The sequence below is a fragment of the Pholis gunnellus genome (assembly GCF_910591455.1).
Source record: "Pholis gunnellus genome assembly, chromosome: 19".
Taxonomy (NCBI): domain Eukaryota; kingdom Metazoa; phylum Chordata; class Actinopteri; order Perciformes; family Pholidae; genus Pholis; species Pholis gunnellus.
The window spans coordinates 15,932,710-15,952,909 of NC_136546.1; the positions used below are offsets into that span (position 1 = coordinate 15,932,710).

Sequence of the window (20,200 nt, forward strand, 5' to 3'; positions counted from 1 at the left end):
CGCTTGAAGTGCTGCAACTTAAATTGCAACTCCCATTCAACATCTCAGATGCGAGCAATTTACATTTCAAGATATTTTAACACGTTAACAGTGTTTGCACCTGCACCTTTCAACGTTAGCGAGCACAATTCAATTTTAGCCTTTTCTGGTATATGTTTTTAGGATTGTCTCACACAACTCTCTCTCTCTCTCTCTCTCTCAAACATACACAGCAACAGACACGCCGCAGTGCGCATAATATCTGAAGAAATCAATGTATCAGTGAGTGTGAGGAAACAAGTTGGATGTATTTTCCGACTGCAAAAAAACAAAAGATGGAGCACCAAAACAGGACATCCTGACATCGTGCTGCAGATTTCACAGACGCAAACTGCGATGTACCGAGCTGAGGCTACAGACGGGGCCGAGCACTGGCGTGTTTTGGGGCAGAGGGAGTGTATAGATTGGGATTATGGGGGTGCATTGGGGAAAGGCTCTTCAGTGGGTTTTCTATTCAACCTAAGTCCTCGAAGACCTCCTCATCTCTTCTGAGAGCAGCAAGCTGAGATCTGATCTAATGCTGAGTGCCACATGCGAGTGTGTTTGTGAGAGAGACACAACACTTTGATGAGAGCCTGCTGGGGATGTGGGTGTGTAAAAGTAATGAACGTGTCCACAGTGTGTGTGTACGCTTGTGTGCTTACATTAAGGGGTAATGAAGGAGTTCAGAGTTTATATATTTATGTGTGTGGGCCTTGTAACTGTGCACTTTCCCTCATCCCTGAAGGGCTGTATGGGGTATTCTGTGCAGGTTTTGCTCAGGGGGGAGGTGAGTTCTTGGGGTCCTGCATTCAGATGTAATTATCCCAGACAATAGTCTGGTTAAAGCTGGAATCCTTCGAGCCCCCTCTCCCTTTGATTGTTTGGGCCAGCTGTGGAGGAATGGCCATTATCTCCCTGTGTCCAGCAGCATAAAGAAGCCCCCCTTCCCCAGTTACTCCTGCGTTAGTGTTCCCACAGGGGGAGGGACATGGGCCAGTAACACACTGGTCTGGAGAAAGTGAAAGCAACCAGAATACTGGTTTGCTCGCAAATATTCATTCACATAAAACGGCTTTCCCTCACGCTTGAACCACTCTTTCTTAAAATGCCAGAGAACGAGTTGCACTATTTACACAAGAGCAAAAAAGTGGCTTTTCACATTTGGGTTTGACTTTGAATACAGTTTCAGTGCTGCGCTTCTACACCAGAAATAAATCACTCTTAAAATCAAGATGTATAAAGCCACAGATGCTATAAGAGTAGACAATGTGTGTGGGTGTGTGTGTGTGTGTTTGTTTTTGTTCCGTCTGTGTGTGTTTCAATCATAAATATCTCATAGAGAGTTCTGTTTGCGCATAGGGACACTTAGGCCCATTAGGCTTGCGAAGAAATTGAATCTTTACAGCACTGGGGCCATATAATTACTGTTAATTTAACGCTCAGATTCTTCATCATTAACTCTCACTCTTGAATACAGAACGAGGGACACGGAAACACAGACAGTATATGTGTGCGGAACCTCTGCATGTGTTGACAGCATACCCAACCCTTTGACTGAATTAACAGCGACCTCTTCGTCTTGTAAGAACAGGATTCGCATCGTTTATGCGTTATTAAGCCCTGTAATTGGGCAGCCAGTAGTTTGCATATTAGTCTATTAGGGTAATATGTTTTGCCTCTCTCAACACACGGCTTGCCAGAGCCCCTGGCGACACATTTGGTAATTCTCAGAATTACACCCTGATCATAATCCAGTGTTCTTGCGATCACATAATTCAATGTGCGTCAGTTCATGTCTGTGCATCCTCAGCTTGATTACATTCAAAGTATTAATCAATTAACCTATCTCTTCATTTGGAATTTTACCATAGTATGGTCGTTAATTTACGGTGTAAAGTGAATTATATTGTCTGTGGATTGGGTCTAGCTAGGACTTTAACCCCCCCCCCCCCCCAAAAAAAAAAATTAAATAAAAAATACACATCTTTTGATTAGTGCCCATTGCATAGCACCTCTGCTTGAAGGTGAAACTTGCATCTTTTTTTAATCCTTTGAGGTTCCTTTAACCTCTTAATAGCTGTTATGTTGTACAGCCGTTGTCCCACTTTGAGCCAATAAAATCACATCTCCTAAATACCAGTAGTTGCCAAAGTAGGTCCAGGGACCCCCCAGGGGTCTAAAAGGGTTTCGGGGGGGGGGGGGGGGGGGGGGGGGGGGGGCTCAGCAGAATGAGGATTAGTTTAGTTTCAGTATCGTTGCATTCATTTAAAGATAGAACCAGCAGATATAGTGAAAAATGAATGCTTTGATGAATTTTCACTAACCAGCTGTTATTTTCTTACCAACAGTGCCAAGGGACAGAAATGTCTCATCATCAGAATCAACACCGGTATGGTAAAACTTGCATTAACACAGTGTATTTAAAATAAGATTAAATAGAATTAACAGTTTGAGAGAGTACCATTAATATATATGCTAGTATGCTAGTATATGCTAATAGTTTACTTTATGTTGGGTCGTTTAATCAAAGACAATGCATCACATCTTATAAGGCCATTATTTGTTTTGTATGTATCCACTTTGTCTGCAAAGTAATTAGAAAATACATGTAGTGGAATAAAAAGTGCAATATTTGGCTGTGAAATGTAATGGAGTAGTAAGTAGAAATAAGTATAAACGTATAAAATGGAAGTACAAAAGGAGGCAGATATTTTTGAAGTTCTTATCAAATTGGGAGCCCTTCTCTATTCTTGTGCATTAGAGGGAAGACATTTTTTCTCCTTCAAAATATTGAAAATCAAGCCATGTTCCTGTTTTAGGAGGAGGTTTGGGAAACCGAGCCTCGCGTGCCACTGTGTGTGCATCCGTCTCAAAGTTTACCCAACAAGCAGGTGGAAGGGGGCACGGTGGACTCAGCGCAGGCTAAGGGATCCATTCTTTCAGCCTCCTCTCTTTAGCCCCGAGCTGCCCTCTCCGCTCGCCCCCATTATTTGTCCCGACGGCCGAGCGCGCGGCCCCAATGAGCCCTTTGGAACGGAACGAAAAGAAGGAGCGAATTGCAGCTGTGACGTGGGCGTTGTTGTTCCATTCAGCGCGTTCGCCATGGCAACGGGGCAGAAGCCCTGGAAGCACGCAGCCCCTCTCTCTGGACGGCGTCCTAAGGGCAGAGAGGCAGCTGTAAGTTTCTCCCCATGATCACTGCTTACTGCTTTCGGGCACAGAAATATCCCAAATACTCTACTTCAAATGTAGTAAAATTGAACCAAATCAAGAATATTTGGAGGTTGAATGGTTCTTGAGCGCATACATGTTTTCAATACAGCAATTAATGTGCAAATTGTGTATAGCTTATGCAACTTTTACGCACTGGTTTGACGCACGAAACTACTAAACGTGACCCACTGACCCAGATCAATGTTAATTAAGAACTTTTTTTCTTTTTCGTATGAGCTTGTTCAGTCTTTCCTGTTTACTCTCGGCAGCCCGATTTCTCCCTCCACTTTGTACTCATGCATGCTGCAGGACTGCTAGTATTGTTGGGCAGAGTGATTGGGGTTTCTGTACAATCTCCCGTGACCAATGAGCGGGGTGCTGTCAGGGGTAACCACATCTGTCAACCGTTCTTGGCCAATAAAGAGCGGAGCGAGGCGGACCACAGGTGCGCGCCTCTGCGTCCCCTTGGCACAGCGCCCGGGAGATGCTGGAGAGAGACGCCTATCTGCCCCGTGGCGCAAAAGAGTTACTGTCAAAGGCAGCCTCCTTTTAACTCCAGCTATCACTCTGGCTCCGATAGTTATGGCGACCGCAACATCCAACCACTACAGCGTACTCACCACCCCCAGCAGCGCGCCGCCGCCGCACTCGGAGTCCGGGAGCATGCAGCAGGCGGCAGCGTACAGGGACGCGCACACCTTGCTCCAGAACGACTATAGCACGTTACCGGGCGGTGGACATCCGCTCAGCCACGCGCATCAGTGGATAACGGCGCTCTCTCACGGTGACAGTGGGGCGCCCTGGCCATCTAGTCCCCTCGGAGAGCAGGACGTGAAGCCCGTACTGCACGACAGTGACCGAGAGGAGCTGCAGAACTCCAGCAGTCTGCAGCAACAGCAGCAGCAACAGCGACACCCTCACCTAGCGCACCAGCAGGCACATCACGACGCCAGAGCATGGCGAACCAGCACAGCCACAACGCACATCCCCGGTATGGCGACGTCTGAGGGCCAGAGCCTGGTGTATTCCCAGTCCGGCTTCGGACTGATGCCAGGGGGAGAGCAAGGGGGGATGCACCACCACCCCCTGCGGGACGAGGACCACCACAGCCACAGTCCGCACCTCAGTGAACACGGAGGCGGCCCTGGGGCCCACCAGCAGTCTCACTCACACCATCACCAGCACGGGGGCCATCAGGACCACTCAGACGAGGACACACCGACCTCCGACGACTTGGAGCAGTTTGCCAAACAGTTCAAGCAGCGACGTATCAAGCTGGGCTTCACCCAGGCGGACGTGGGACTGGCTCTTGGGACGCTCTATGGAAACGTCTTTTCTCAGACCACCATTTGCAGGTTCGAGGCGCTTCAACTCAGCTTCAAAAACATGTGTAAACTCAAGCCCTTGTTGAACAAGTGGCTGGAGGAGGCGGACTCCACCTCGGGGAGCCCAACTAGCCTGGATAAAATCGCTGCACAGGGAAGGAAAAGAAAAAAGAGAACCTCCATCGAGGTGGGTGTCAAAGGGGCTCTGGAGAGCCATTTTCTCAAATGTCCAAAACCGGGAGGAGCGGAGATCAACTCCCTAGCGGAAAGCCTGCAGCTGGAGAAGGAGGTGGTGAGGGTTTGGTTTTGTAACAGGCGGCAGAAGGAGAAGAGGATGACACCCGCTGGGGGACAGATACCAGGAGGAGAGGACATGTACGGGGACACCCCTCCTCATCACGGAGGACAGACTCCTGTGCAGTGACCCTAGTCCGCTATTCTGAGCAAACAGACCCCTCAAGGAGGAATAATGCCTCCTTATTTGTTTGATTCTCTGTGCTGGACCGCACGGATCTGGACCTCAGCCAGTTTAAATGTTGGACCCACGGACACACACAGTGGGGATATACAGTGGCACTCAAGCACTGAAAATACGCATAGCAGTGAGCTGTATGGAGATGTTTCATGCCGCGGGACTGCCAAGCATTTTGGGATACGGCTGGTGTGCGCTAACCAAAAAAAAACAAAAAAATACAGCGACATTGATAAGAAATGCTTTTCCATGGCTTCTACCGAGGCGCCAATGTGTCGTTATGTAATGTGTCATTAAAGAAAGGCAGAGTGAGATGTGGACACGAGGTGTCCGCTGGAGGGGAGAGAGAAACAAGCTTCGGGCTCGATAATAAGTCGCAGTCAGTGTGGGTAAATAAACGCCATCTTTCCATCATAACAAAAGCAACAGGGGTTCTTCGCGGCTTGTGGCAAGAGAGGGCTGAAATGGCAGACACCTGCTGTACAATGTTCAAAATTCAAGCTAATACCAGCCAACTGCTTTCAATATTATTATTATTATTATTGTTATTATTATTATTTTTATTATTATTATAAATCTAATTGTAATGTGCTGTATTGATTGTAGTGTCAGCTACAATTATAATAATATCAATAATAATAATAATAATAATAATAATAATAAAAGTAGTAATAATGATAATAACAATAATGATAACAATTTAGAGACTGAGTATTGGTTTACTTTAATGCTTTTCTTTCTGTGCAGACATTTCTGTGCGCCTGTTTACAGTGTGTTTTAGCTGTTTGTTATTTCTGTACTTTTCCAAAATGCTGTGAAGAGAAAGACCGAGACTGTCCGGCTGGAACACTCAAAGCAATCCAGCCCATTTTGCCTTCCTTTTACTAAGAAGAAAAAAAAACTGAATATATCCGAGTACCAGCTCTGGCCGCAGTGGCTGTCCTACTACTACTACTACTACCGTATGACTCATTCATCCACCGAGAAGACTATTTGTGGGATGTATCTCAAATCGGTTTTTTTTGTATGGCTTCGTTTGTTTGTTTGTTTGTATGTGTGTTTGTTTGTTTGCTCTGTTTTATTCTCTGTCATTCTGTGCCAAAGCACAAACACAGACACGTGTTCTTGTGCCACTTACATCCTGTGATTAATAACCTGATCTGATAGTGGCAGGTTATTGAGGAAAATCCACGAGTTGGGGATGAATTCTCTGACTGAAATCTAAAAAATATACAACATTGAGAAACTAAAATCCAACTGAAGGATTTAGATGACCAGGGAGAAAATGTAATATTTTGATAATATGAATTGTGGACAATTTCCACGAGACGTTTTGCATTTCAAAAACTGTCTGAATGTATTAGACCCAGTTTACAATGTCAGAGACCCTTTTTTGAAAAAATCATCGCCAATCATTAAAAATGAAGCATAGCAATATTGTACGCATTGTTTTGTAATTCGCCCACCAGTGCATTTTCCTTATTAACGGGTATACCTAATAAGTTGCCCTAATTTATATAATATCCTAAATTTATGGAATCCCCAAAAAACTATTATTATTGTGACTTCATCACAAGCAGGCTAATCCTTCAGCTGAATTTGAGTTTCTAAGGTGAAAAAAAAAAAATCAAAACCAAAACAAAATAGCATCGACCTGAAATCTGTGATCAAACGAAGAGGAAAAGGAAATCAATGATTGCACAATTTCTATATGCTTTTTTGTCATTAAATCGTATTTGTTTTCTACAACTCTGCAGTCTCTGCACGTTATTATGCCTCAGGGAAATTCGCAACTCTGGCGACAAGCCTTTTGATTTATTTTATTTCTTGCAGGCGGCCTTGTATTTTAATTATGGATTTTATCAATCCGTCTCGGTTGCTTAAAATCGTCCTTCAGCTGTTTCGGTAAAGTGTTCACTGCTGATCTTCCCTGATACTGTTGTGAAGAGAGTTATCCGTGAAGATGCTCAGACCGACGGTCAATGGCCTGAAATTGAAACACGCCGTAGCGTTGATTAATATTTTCATCAGGATAAATGTGGAAACTAATTGACGGTTATGACGAGACGTAATTTAGAATGTCAAAACAATTGAAGCTTTTCTTGTACACATGCCTGTCTGGAGAAAAGGTCTACACAGCAAGATAGTGTAGGCCCAACTGCAGGTGTATACAGAAGGTGATGCATTATAAACAATACGTATTATGTGTAATCTGCCTTCATTATACATACAAAAATAATTATGAATATATATTTATCCTTTTGATGTGAAATATTTTTGAATAATCGTAAAAATGCTAAATAACACTGAAATATTGAGTGGGAATTAAAATAGTTTTTTCAAAAAGAGAGCTGAGAAACCTGTGACTGCAGTGTCCATTTAAAAGAGTAGCAGTGAACCTCACCCTTGTTTTCACACTTTCTTCTGTATTTTGCTGCAGTAAGAGTTCTGGTCCGATTTGATCTTAAATGAGGTTTCCTACTTCTGCAGCACATCTCCTTCCTCATGTTTGCTTTCACCCCATGTTTCATATGTTCTGCATGTTTGAGCTGATTGGTGGCCAAATGAGAAACAGTCTGCTGATGCCCCCTAGTGGCTGTTAGTAGTTCAAGGCGTGCTTGGGTTGGATGGAGGGTGATTGATTCATCGTCAATGAATGTTGGTATTTTTTTTATGTGACAATAATCCTGTCTAACTTCTAATTTATAGCTGGCTGTAGCTTTACACTGAGTCTGAGTCATACCCTTTGAATTTTATTCTGAGATTTTAGTGGGGTTATTACATAATAGGAGTCAGACTCTACAGTTAAAAACGTACACACTCCTTAGGTTGATTCCAATATCTTTCCATCACAATACTTCATTACTCCACCAGAATATAATTATTGGCAGTGTGTGGAGGAAGTTTACTAGATATCGTTACATAATTTGGTGTAATTAATCTACTAATTAAAGGGAAAATATAGAAACAAAGTTCAAGGAAACAATTATTTTGTTTGTTGCGTTGAATTGACAAGCAGTAGATGGAATTTTAGAGGAATTTCTTTTAAATATTTGGTCCATGTAAAAAACTACCTAAGTATAGAATATACAAATATTTAGATTATTTTCGGGGGGCTTGGGGGACTCATGATCTCAATAAATCCCAGCTACACAGCTGCTTGTGACTTATGACTCTTGTAATATATATGACAATCTTATCTATAAAGCCCAACATCAGAAATAACATATTTGGTTCAGAGGCTTTACAATCTGTACAAATCAATAATAACAATAGTGATAATAATAAACTAATTTAAGAATAATAGGAATGTAACAATGCCAGAGTTGATGAAAAAATTCCTATATGTTTTTTTAATTTATTTCCAATCCATTTCTAAACAACTAGAAATAAATCAGGAAATGACAGACTTCATCTACCCTCTTTACAACTGTGTTGTTTCACCGTCTTATCTATACTTGTAATAACCAGGCTTTTATTATGAAATCTGGGACAAAATGTGCAATTTAAGGGCAAAAAAGAGAGATGAGGGCAAAAAAATACATTTATACATATGTTTTATAAAAATATTTTAAATTCTATATATTTTAGAAACATGAATATTTGTGGGTTGTGTGAGTGTGTGTATGTATGTGCGTGTGCGTGTGTGTGTTACACCAGGTCTAAACCCAGCTCTCTGGAGGACCCTGTTGCCTGGATTCTGTCCTATCAGCAAGCGACCATCTGCCCTCCTCCCGGCCCTCATGCTCGTACAGGCATCCTTTGCATTATTCATTTTTTTATACACACACACACACACACACACGCACACACACAAAGACACATTCACTCTTCCAGCACACAATGTCCCACCTCACACATCATGCACACAACCATGTGTTAGACAGCCAGCCAGCCACACACACACACACACACACACACAGACACACACACAGATGCTACCCCTGACACTGTACGCCATCTCTGACTCACCAGAGAGGCTTTATACTCTGGTGTCATTGTCAGTTCTGAATTGTCTCCTCTGTCTGGTGTGGGAGGACATCTCCCAGGGACTCTGCACAATGGCCACATGTGAGCCAAAATCATGAAATATCATTCAACTGTTTGTCTCTTTCTCTCTTCATGCCCTTTCCTCACCCAAACCACGTTCGGTCTCCACAGTGGTGCTCCCACGACTTTCTCTTTCTCTGCCCTCTTTTTCTCCCTCCGTTTCTCCAGAGCTCCAGCACAAGCACAAAGAAAAGGGCAGAAAGCTAATTCTTCAGCATTGTTGGGTGGGCTTTATATTGTAATACGGGTACAGAGGGACAGGGATTATGAGCTAGATATATGCCAGAGCATACCCACCTCTAAGTGTTGATATGGAGCACGGCTTTTTTCAGGGTTCCTACTCATTTTCCATTTCAAAATTACAACCGTTTCCAGAGTCAAATTTCCAGACTTCTCGGTACATTTTGTAAACCATATTTGACTTTGTGACTTTGCGATTTTGGTGGCTTTTTGAGCATGTCTATGTTCCCTCAGTCCTATTTTCCCTCAGTCTTATGTTCCCTGAGATCAGCACCTACACTGTCGCCACACCATTGTTCCAAATGCCAATTGTTCCAAAACCCCAATTGTCCATAAAATGACAATTGGTCTTTAAAACAATACTTAAAAAATATACATCATAGTATAGTATGCCATAACAAAAATCATGAAAAAGTCATAGTATAGTATGTCATTCTAAAAAATCATATTATTAAAAGTAATACAAATTGTTGTAAAAGAAGTTTTAACAAAAAAGTCAGTGTATCTTATGCCATGACAATAAAAAAGTCATGTGATAAAAGTGTCATATAAAAGTCATAGTTTAGTATGCCATCAACGTGTCATAAAAAGGTAATAAAAAATGTCACATCATGGTATGTCGTGTAAAATGTCATAAAAGAAGTCATAATATAGAAGGCCATAGAATATATACGTTATAGTATAGCTTGTCTAAAAAAGGCAAATTAAAGTATGTTGAAGAAAGTCATGAAAAAAGAATAGTATGGTATGTCGACAAAAGTAATATTAAAGAATGTCGAAAAAAAACATTAAAAAGTCTGAAACAGAAATATTATAGTATATTGGAAAAATTCATTGTATAGTACAGCCAGCTATATGACCTTTTTTTAGATATTCCGACATGCTATACTATAGACTTTTCTGACTTTTCTGACTTTTTTTTATGCTATACCATGACTTTTTTCGACATACTATACTATGACTCTTTTATGACTTTTTTTGACATATTATACTGAGTTTTTCAGATTTTCGACATGCTGTACTATGAATCTTTTAGGACTTTTTTTTATCGTACTATACTATGAGTTTTTCCAATATACTATAATATTACAGTTTCAGACATACTATATACCATTACTTTTTTGACTTTTTTCAACATGTCAAAGTCATAGTTAGCATGTCGAAAAATCTGAAAAAATGATGGTATGGCTGTGACTTACAGCCGTAGAGGCAGCTCTGCATAGAAGTGTGTGTTCAGTCGCAGCGCTCCTGTCCTCGCGTTCGACAACATCGAGCTCGCTCTCACCCACTGGCTGCTCCAAACGCCATGAAAACCACTCTGCTGTTTATATGATTGATTCATTTAATACATTTCTGAATCTCAAACTTTAGAAAACAGAATAGGGGCAAATGAAAAAGCACGGTTTTCCCTCCTGCCCCAGGAAACCTGGAAATGACTCAAATCAAATTCCATACTTTCCATATTGTGTAGGAACGTAGGTTTTCTTCTGAAGATATGACTTTTCATGCACATTTCATCAATAAATACAATAACTGAAGCAAAACAAGGGTAAAATACCACAGCTATATTTAATGAAATATTATGAGTCATCCATTGTCATATACAGCTTTTTTTATCTCTAGGTATAATCCATTCACAAGTATCTTTTTTTAATGAGTACAGAGTGGTTTCTTTTAGATCAGGTTCCCATATTCATTTGACTTCTTTCCCCATGGCTCTCTTATCTACAGTTTGATGAGATTGCGCAAGTGTTTGAGCACAGACAATATGGCTTCTACAGTCTACAAGCAGAGATCTCCATGGAGAGCGACAGACACACACACACACACACGGCCGGGCTGAACCCCGACCCCTGACCTCTGACTGCTGAAGAACACTGAGACAATGGAGTTGCCAACAGCTGCTGTTCTGGAAGGACAGTTTCTCCTGTAATGGGTGAGCTTACAGGAGCAAACACTGCTCATCAGCTGATCAGCAGGATGGCTGACCTCACCATGCTGATCTGAGCCCTCGCAGTCAGTTTGGTACTTTATACCTCAAAATATATATATTATGGTTTCAACAAGACATGAAGCTCTGCAGAGTAAAACTTTCCACTTTTAAAAGTAGAACTGGCAGCAGAGGAGGGACCGTGATATCTTCACACAATGACATCGATATTATGATATGGATACAACATTTACCACATGACATCTCAAAACATGGACATACATGCAATTACGGCAATGAAAAAAAATGCAGTTTGTTCAGTGGAAGTCAGAGAACCTACAGTATTGCACTAACACACAGATCAACACACTTGGTTGACTCTCGGCCATAGAAGAAAAACATGTGCAAACAGAAGAAGTGCAAAATAAATAACAATGTTATTGATTTTCAAATTCAAGCACATCCACCATCAAAACCAATAAATATAAACAATATGTAACAAATACATATATAAATTAAAATGAAATAATATGACATATAAGAACATAAGTCATATGCTGGCACTGATATGAAGTAAACAGCTTAAGGAGTCAGTTTCCATAATCTGACTAATGATGACAGAAGGCAAGAACATGCAGACGAGGAGTTTTAAGACACAGAATGACATTTTTTCAGACTCTATTATTGTACTTAAGTTCATCTGCAGCACACACACACACACACACACACACACACACACACACACACACACACAAAGGCTTCACCATCTCCCTACTAGAGGCTTTGAATGTCTGCCTAATGTATTGATGTTTTTGATATTATTTTGTTAAACACAGAATCCAGAATGCCTTGAAATGAAGTGGGAGAGGTAAATGGTGATCATTGCCGTCATCAAAACATCTTTATATTCTTCCGCATCATGCCACTGTCATCAACATCATCGTCTCACCTCAACACTTGACACCAGAGTCAAAGGGACGTCTTACTTGTTTCACAATACACTGCTACATTATAATGCTACTATTTCTTTCATTATACATTTCATTTTGTGCAGCAATTTCACACTGATGCCGGAGTTAAGAGTTAAAAAAAAAAATGCTAGCAATATTTTTTTAAACATGTAAATGAACATTTTTGATAGTAATTCCTTAATTTGGTCCTAAAATAAGTGTAAGATGTCTATTGAGTGTGTGACATTTTGCAGTTGGAGTAAACTTATCAGTGCTCTCTAGTGGACAAACGATGTAAAGGAGACACTGTTTCTAAACTAAACATATTATGCTACCACAAATTCTGTAAATCTGCATTAAGACCTAGCATTTTAAAGTGGCAACATGTTGCAGTGATTTCAATTCATTCCAATGGATTCCCTTGCAAAGTCCTGCCACCTAACCGTGACAGTTTGTAAGTGTGTGTGTGTGTGTGTGTGTGTGTGGGTTCGGCTGTGAAACCTCATCAGTGTGTCATCATTCACAGGCAGAGGGTGGCTCATCCATGCGCATACATAGTGCGTACCCCTTGCTTGCATCCATATTATAGCCTCAACAGACAATATGTTGGTAAATGTGCATTTGCTGAGAGACAAACACACAGAAAACCTGCACCCAACCATGACACACCCCAAACACACCGCAGCCTAGCATAGCATTAACCCGGGTCTGCTCTGTTATTGAGTCACACAACAGTTTTGGAGCAATTCCATCATTTCTGAATCTTCGCAAAAACCAAACATGCTGAAAGTGGGAAAAAAAAGACCTTTTTCAGGATTAATCGGCTACATCTTTGTATGGCTGATTTGGTGAGAGGCACCGACAAAACAAACTGCATCATAACACTTCATGAATAAGCCAGCTAAGAAATGTAGATAACAGTATCTATGTGAAGTGTAAATGGAGATTTGAATTGGCACGTACCAGCCATGCACTTTCATTCAGACGACATATGATTGTTCGACGTCGCTCTCAATGCTTGAATGCTTGTAAAATGTCTGTTTGACCCAAAGCTGCTGTCCTCAATGACAATGTATGTCGTCACATTATGCCTCTTAACGTAGGAAAATAAAAAATATTGGCAAAATAATTGTCTTAATAAGACAAAAGATAGTTTCACTGCACTATTTGAATTTGGGCAGCAGGCATTACTGTAATATCCCAGTTGTGTGGACAGATACATACAGTACAGGAGGTCCTCATACTGATCCTAGACCAGCAGAGGGGGTATTCATTAAGACTACTACAAGACGATTAGAGTCATTGTGTCAAACACAAAGGAGGAACACCTACAGTATTTACACTATATGACAGAGGGGAGGATTCTCTATTTGCAGGCTATCTATACTATTTATACTCATATATAAGCAAATATTCTATCTATTAAATCTAACCCATTTATATATTTACACTTCATTCACATGAATCCCTGTACAGTACCCTACGTGTCGACGTCGTATCAATACAAGGCGTTAAGGGTTCAGTTAGTCCAAACACACACAAGGCGTCGGTGGTCCGAGCTGCTATGGGGTGGACAAAGGGGGTCACGCACACATTTAGTTGCCATCGTTCCGGCAACGTGAAAACAGGGAGACGTTGTGACTGCAGATGATGTCGACCACGTGGAGGAGTTTCTCAGCAGCGGCGTCATTTACTCCTGGTTTTTGAATCTTGCTCTGCCTCTCTTTTCTCTTTCCCTCCACTGCAACTGTTCTGCTTTCTCGTTCTTTTCCTCTCCATCTGTCACTTGTTTGGTTCCTTTTGACCCCATCTTTCCTCCACGACAGTGTGCACGTTGGACCTCGGCTTCTCCACTGCCACAGGAGACACCAACAATACTACCCAGTCATTTTCTGCTCACAGAGGTAGGGGGCATGTGTAGAGGTGGGATGCAGCTCCCTCCTGTGGCGTGCGTGTATGTGGTGAGTAGCCTACAACACCTGTGTGTTTTGTCAACACTTGAGCTGGTCCATTTCAGAGCACTCCGTGTCCATGTCAGAGTCATACAGCGAGTGACCGGTGGGGTCGCTGTCGGGCGACAGAGGGTCCTTTGGTGTGTGCGTGTGTGAAGTGTGCGTGTGCGAATCGTCCTGGAAGGTGTCCGTGCAGGAGTAGAGGCCCAAATCTGCGAGTTTAGAGTCGCTGCCCTCTGTGGTGTCGCTGTAGCAGAAGTCCTCCAGGTCCACGAACCACTCGGGCCAGAACCGCCGGCGGATGCGCTCGCAGTACATGGCCAGGTTGATGAGCTCACCTGGAGGAGGAGGACAGACATCTGAGTAAAGCGCTCTGAAAATGCCACTCGATCCTATTGATGAATAAAACACTACAGACAGTAGAACTGAAATGATTTGCTTCTTTTCTTTGTCTTCTGTGATGATAAATGGATTATCGTTACATTTTAGAGTTCTGATTGCACAAAACAATATGAGGGGCATCACATTTTTGATGGGTAATTCTTTAATCAAGACAGTAATTTGCAGATTAATCAATAAATAATCATTAGTTGCAGGCCTGACTAACATATATTTTTAGTCCAGTGTTCCAAACTGAGGGATCACATTATGATTAACAAGAGAGAAAGAACAAGATTGTTATGCGACGCAACATTAGAGTTTATTGGGGTCACGAGTAGACATTGCTTGGCTTTAATCGAGAAAGGATTTTTCATTGTTTAGCTTCAAACTTGCGGTGTTTCATTTTTGTATCTTTTCTGTTGTAAATGGTCCGCAGTGCAAACGTTTAGTAGAAAACCTAACGTTGCCTCGTACAACCTGAAAAGCAGTGGATTTTTAATTCATGTTTTAATGATGTTGACCCTACAGTGTATACATTACAAACGGATTCAGGAAGTTTCTCACTTTCTACAGATGTAAAAGATAAAAAATGTGCTATATACACATATTTTGTGGATTCCTATTTTGGTGAACTCACCTTTGATTAGCTGCTCCGGCCGTGTTCCTGGTAGCGTCCACATAGCAGGAGCCAGGTGACTGAACACTGCGGCGTCTACTGTTGAAAGCTTCGAGCCCATAAGATACTTCTTATCACCTTTTAACAGAAAAATAACAACACACAAATACAATTAATATGTAGAGACTTTCTATTCCTCTTTCAGGACTAGTTCAACCTTTTGGGAAAATGCGCTTATTCATTTTTTTTGCCGAATAGACAAGAAGTTTGATACAACTCTCATGTCTATACGGTAAATATGAAACCAGAAGCTGGCTAGCTTAGCTTAGCATAAATACTGGAAACGGGTGTACTTAAGTCAGATTCTGAATGCAGAAATTATACTTGTAACAAAGTGCTTTTAAAATTGTACTTGTATTTAGGTAAAAGATTGTAATACTTCTTTCAGTCCATACATCAATCACTTCTGGCCTCAAAGTAAAAGGGATCAGAGAGCAATTGAGGCCTTTAGGGTTATGAAACTTTAACCTTAGTAAGCGCCATTTGTAATGTTACAACACGCTCTACGTTATGTATTGATTCTATACTGCAATGCTAACTTTCTCCCACAGGAGGTCAGTATTGTGCTGCTATTTGTACAAACATGACGTCCTGGTTGTAGTTCTCATGGCACACACTGAAAAGACGTTGGACTTGTCCAATAAAGCCGTTTGTCTGCTTACAGAGTAAACGAACACACAACTCACAATTATAAGTGAGTCTGTATATCATAAATGCTCAAAATAAATAAATAATAATAAATAATTGTGCTGTACTGAAGACTTTCGCATAGTTCAAAAGGCTGGGATGTTTTGGTTAATTTACTTTATTTTCTGCAAATCACAATAAACCCCACAAATATATTATAATACATTCTAATCTTCCAAATTAGATATCAATTAAAAAAAAGAATTCTCACCTAGTAGAGTGGCCAGGGTGCGCATGTCCTTCTCCATCAGGGCGTAAACCTCATCTTCAGAGAACCGTCCGATCCCGTGTCCATACATCTCCCTCTTGACGATTCCACCGGTCAGATGACTCAGGATCCACTTGAGCAGGTCGCTCAGCGGCCCGCTCACAGACAGCATCTTCTGGGTCTCCTCCAGGTTGTCCACCCACTGACAGTAAGCTATGGTCCTGCAACAAAAAACACACATGTGCACACGTTAGTTACATTTCAAATAATGAGTGAAAAAGAATCCTCTTTGAAAAGATGTCCCACTCCTGCTCCTTACAATGAAACTGCACTGATCTAAGACAACAACAACAACAACAACAAAATGCTGTTTGAACTTTTATGGGGGTTCCTCACCAGTAGAAATGCTCCTCCACCATTTTGGTGATGGCGCGAGACACGGCCTTCTCCTGTGGCGTCAGGCTCATGTTGAGGCTGGCGCCCAGCCTCTCCTCCAGGAAGTCGATGATGAAATCCGTACCACACACCTGCTCCTGGTTGTATTCGATCCACGGCATCTTTCCCTGTGGCGAGAGCTTCCCATCAAAGTAGTTCTGCGAGAAAACATATTCAGGAAAGAACATACAGATTGAGAAAGTAGTTGGTGAACGGTGTCAAGTGAATTTAATTAGAATCAGATCAAAAGAAAACATCTAATTTTACTTAAAAACTAACCGGAAGAAAAAGAATGGGATTAAAACGTCCTCACACTCAATTGTAAACATGCACCTGAGGAGAATAAAGGAAAAACAGTGGGGCAGACTCATAACCACAGCTGTACCTGGTAGGGCAGGTCAACCATACGGAGGTAGGTCTCCATCTTAAGGCAGAAAGGGGACAAGGAGGGGACACCAGTTTTGGGCCTGGAGAACTGGTGGAGGATGATGGCATCTTTGGAGTCCAGCTCTTCCTCTTTTCTGTGTGGAGGAGACAGAGCTGCAGTTCACGCAACAAAACAACAACACATGTGTGTGTGTGTGTGTGTGTGTGTGTGTGTGTGTGTGTAGCAAGAGGTGGCTTGGGCTATCATATTGAATAAATCAAATCATCTGCAACCAAGGTCCTTTAACCTGCCCTGAGTAATTGCCATTTATACGAGCCAAGGAAAACTGCAATGTCAAAAATAATGAATCACACCCCGGTGAAAGATTATGGTGCATTCATGGGTACTATTGGGGGCTATTTCACAGACAAGGGCAGGCCCTGCAAATGGCAACAAACTCACGTGGGCACAATGCAGAATTAAAAGGGAGCTGTCCGCTGCGTGAAGTGCTGAAACGTAAAAAACAAGCCTCCGAGTAAAGGAGCTGTCTAGTTCAGGGTGGTGCTGAAATGCCCGACCACTCTTAAATAAGCTGGTTTTGGTGCAATAACCTAATGAGGGTAACGTACAATAAAAGCCTACAGAGCCAAAGCTGCATGTCCCGAAAGCTGACCCGCCAGTCGGGATGAAGTCCATCCCATCTAATATTTAACTGCACCATGAACAGCCTGTATTTCTGTATACAAATCGACCCCGCATTAAAGACAGCTTTAGTACACCATTATAATGTAGAAGGCCCACACAGCAGAATGCCACACGCTGTTAGTTGAGCTAAAATCACTTTATTTAAATACTCGAACAAGGCTTTTATTTTGATACTGACTGTTGTAGGCCTTTTGCTGTAGGCTTTAGCTGCAGGTAACCCGAGACATGTTCAAAACAAAAGACCTGACAGTGAATAACCAATAACAATAAACACAAATACATTCATATCCACCATTTTACCATTTCCGTTTGTAAATATCAGTATGTTTGGGGCTTTGGCGTTAAACTGTTTACATTGAAGGTTGTTGTTTTTCACGTAACTGCAGTGCTGTTGCCTGAAACCAAACACCGGAACGTGTGTGAGGAGGGGGAAGGGGGGAGGGTCTCAATAAAGCAAACACAAGATGAACCTAAAGGCTTCATGTCACCTCGTCCTTGAGATGCAGACAAATTAAAGTGACCCGCTGTCAAAGTCTATAATGTCAATGAATGTGACATTAGAGCTGCTTGGAAAAAAAGGCCAGGATACAAACCTCTCTGACAAATATTATAAATTAGCTATTATCATTTTTTAATCCCTTTGAATGACCAAACCCGAAAGTCATGACCCTTGCTGGATGGTCACCTCTGTCATTAATCCACAGAAAACACGCCAATAAAGATAGAAATGCCCTAATGTGTGTTTGTGAAGGGGGGGGGGGGGGGGGGGGGGGGGGGGTTCTGTTACATCACAATCCACCCACTCACGATTCCTTATTCTCCACTGACTCCGCTCTCTCCCCGCCCGGCCTGATGAGATTAAGTAACATCAAACCCCAGAGAAAAATAAATAAAGACCTGCAGAGATTTGGAGTGAAAACATGACTGAGATGAGCAGTGGGTTTTCGGATTGATCGTGGCCCAAGAGGCCCGAGCGTGGAAGGCGATGAGCTCTGCAGCTTCTACACAGGGACACCTCTGACGGCCTCCGTGTTGTTGCTTACCTGATGGCCAGCAATTCGTGCAGCAAATAAGCAGCGGCGGCGAGCAGAGCACCTCCAGTCAAATACAGCGTCTTCCGCCACCACGAGTCCGAGCCCAGGGCTGACATTATCCCGCCGTAGTCCTGCAGTGGGTAGGCGATGATGTACCCATAAAACGAGAGCTGCTCATCGGAGCCCAGCAGGCCGGAGGAGAAGCTCTGGTTCTGGCTAAGATCGACCACACAAGACCGCGTCCAGGCAAACCCGACGCGCCAGTACATGCTCTCTGTCTCGGGCCACTTTCCGCCTCACTCTGGCAGCTCGGGGCTTCATCAGCGGGGGCTTCATGGGTGCAGAGATCTGCGGGTGCGGGGCGAGTGTGCGAGTAGCGGCCGACTGGACACGAGCGTCCCGCTCGGAGCTTGTCCCCGCAGCGGGGTCGACATCCTCCGCAGCCCGCTCGGAGCTCGCTGGATCTAGCTTCTCACCTAACGCTATCAAGTTAGACAGATACACAACACTTCCGGTTGCTTTTCAAAAATAAAAGTTGATTCGTGGATGTGTCGGGACACGAGTGGGCCTAACTCAAAATGCCAGCAAAAGTGTACTTTAACAAGTAGGCTAAATACAGTTTATTGCATCCTGCATGTCCGTAATGCAGTTTGAATTAGAAATGGACATAGTGGGGCATTACTAAGCAGTCAAACTGACCCTGACTCCACAGGAGACAACAGTCCTTGGTTTACTTTTGATGGGTTGTGATAACACCAAACCTTTTTTGATTGATACTGAGAAGTGACACGATACTAATACAAAGTAATACATAGTTTAGCCCTATAAAGCCACTGCTACTAATATGACCACAATAACTATGTAACGAATCAAGCAAGGACAGATTTTTGAGCGTTAAATGTAAGGAATAGAACTACTAAATAAGAAAGAAATTAGGTGTTTTAGGCCTTGCTATACGAGCAAAGAAGTAGAACAATATAAACTAAAATATATTTGAAAAACAATGAACCCCGAAGCTACACAGAATAACACAATCATGCCCCTACGTTCTCTGAAAAAGTAAAAGTTATCCTTTGTCCCTTTATCCCACAAATATTGTTTTGCTTGAAATGTTTCCACCGATACTGAATTATGCCCCATTCACTGTTGCCACTTAACCTTAAGTAAGTAAAACAAAAAATCATGATTTTATTTTGAAATGCTGCAGTTTGCTGTAACGTTTCTCTCTGCTGGCTTCACGCACCCAGTGTGACGTCACGGGTACTGAATGTACCCCACGGTACCATCATCTCCTGGAGGCAACTACAGGTGAATACATCCTCTGATGCCATGAAGTCAATTAACTCACATCTTCTAAACCACAAACTGGGGGAAATGGATAATGTATTGTGTGTACTTTGCCTATACATTAACTCCAACCTCTTTATTAAACATAGACTTTTCTGAAATGTCATAACTGATATTGAATATGTTACGTGTTCTTTGTTGTTGCCACTAGGGGTCCTACCACAGCCATTGTGTTGAAGTGACATTGAGGTTAGGTAATGGGGCTGA

At 42.3% G+C, this 20,200-nt stretch overlaps 2 protein-coding genes across 2 annotated transcripts; one reads left to right on the top strand and one right to left on the bottom strand.

The window, feature by feature from the left end:
- Positions 1–3,600: 3,600 nt before the first annotated feature.
- pou3f2a (POU class 3 homeobox 2a) lies at positions 3,601–4,983 on the top strand (the record flags this gene model as incomplete). Its single annotated transcript, XM_079180008.1, has 1 exon — positions 3,601–4,983. The coding sequence occupies one exon, from the start codon at positions 3,601–3,603 to the stop codon at positions 4,981–4,983; it is 1,383 nt and encodes a 460-aa protein (XP_079036134.1).
- Positions 4,984–14,192: 9,209 nt separating this feature from the next.
- faxca (failed axon connections homolog, metaxin like GST domain containing a) lies at positions 14,193–18,915 on the bottom strand (the record flags this gene model as incomplete). Its single annotated transcript, XM_079180350.1, has 6 exons — positions 14,193–14,491; positions 15,172–15,288; positions 16,109–16,326; positions 16,502–16,698; positions 16,926–17,061; positions 18,656–18,915. The coding sequence occupies 6 exons, from the start codon at positions 18,913–18,915 to the stop codon at positions 14,193–14,195; spliced, it is 1,227 nt and encodes a 408-aa protein (XP_079036476.1).
- Between the last annotated feature and the right edge of the window lie 1,285 nt (positions 18,916–20,200).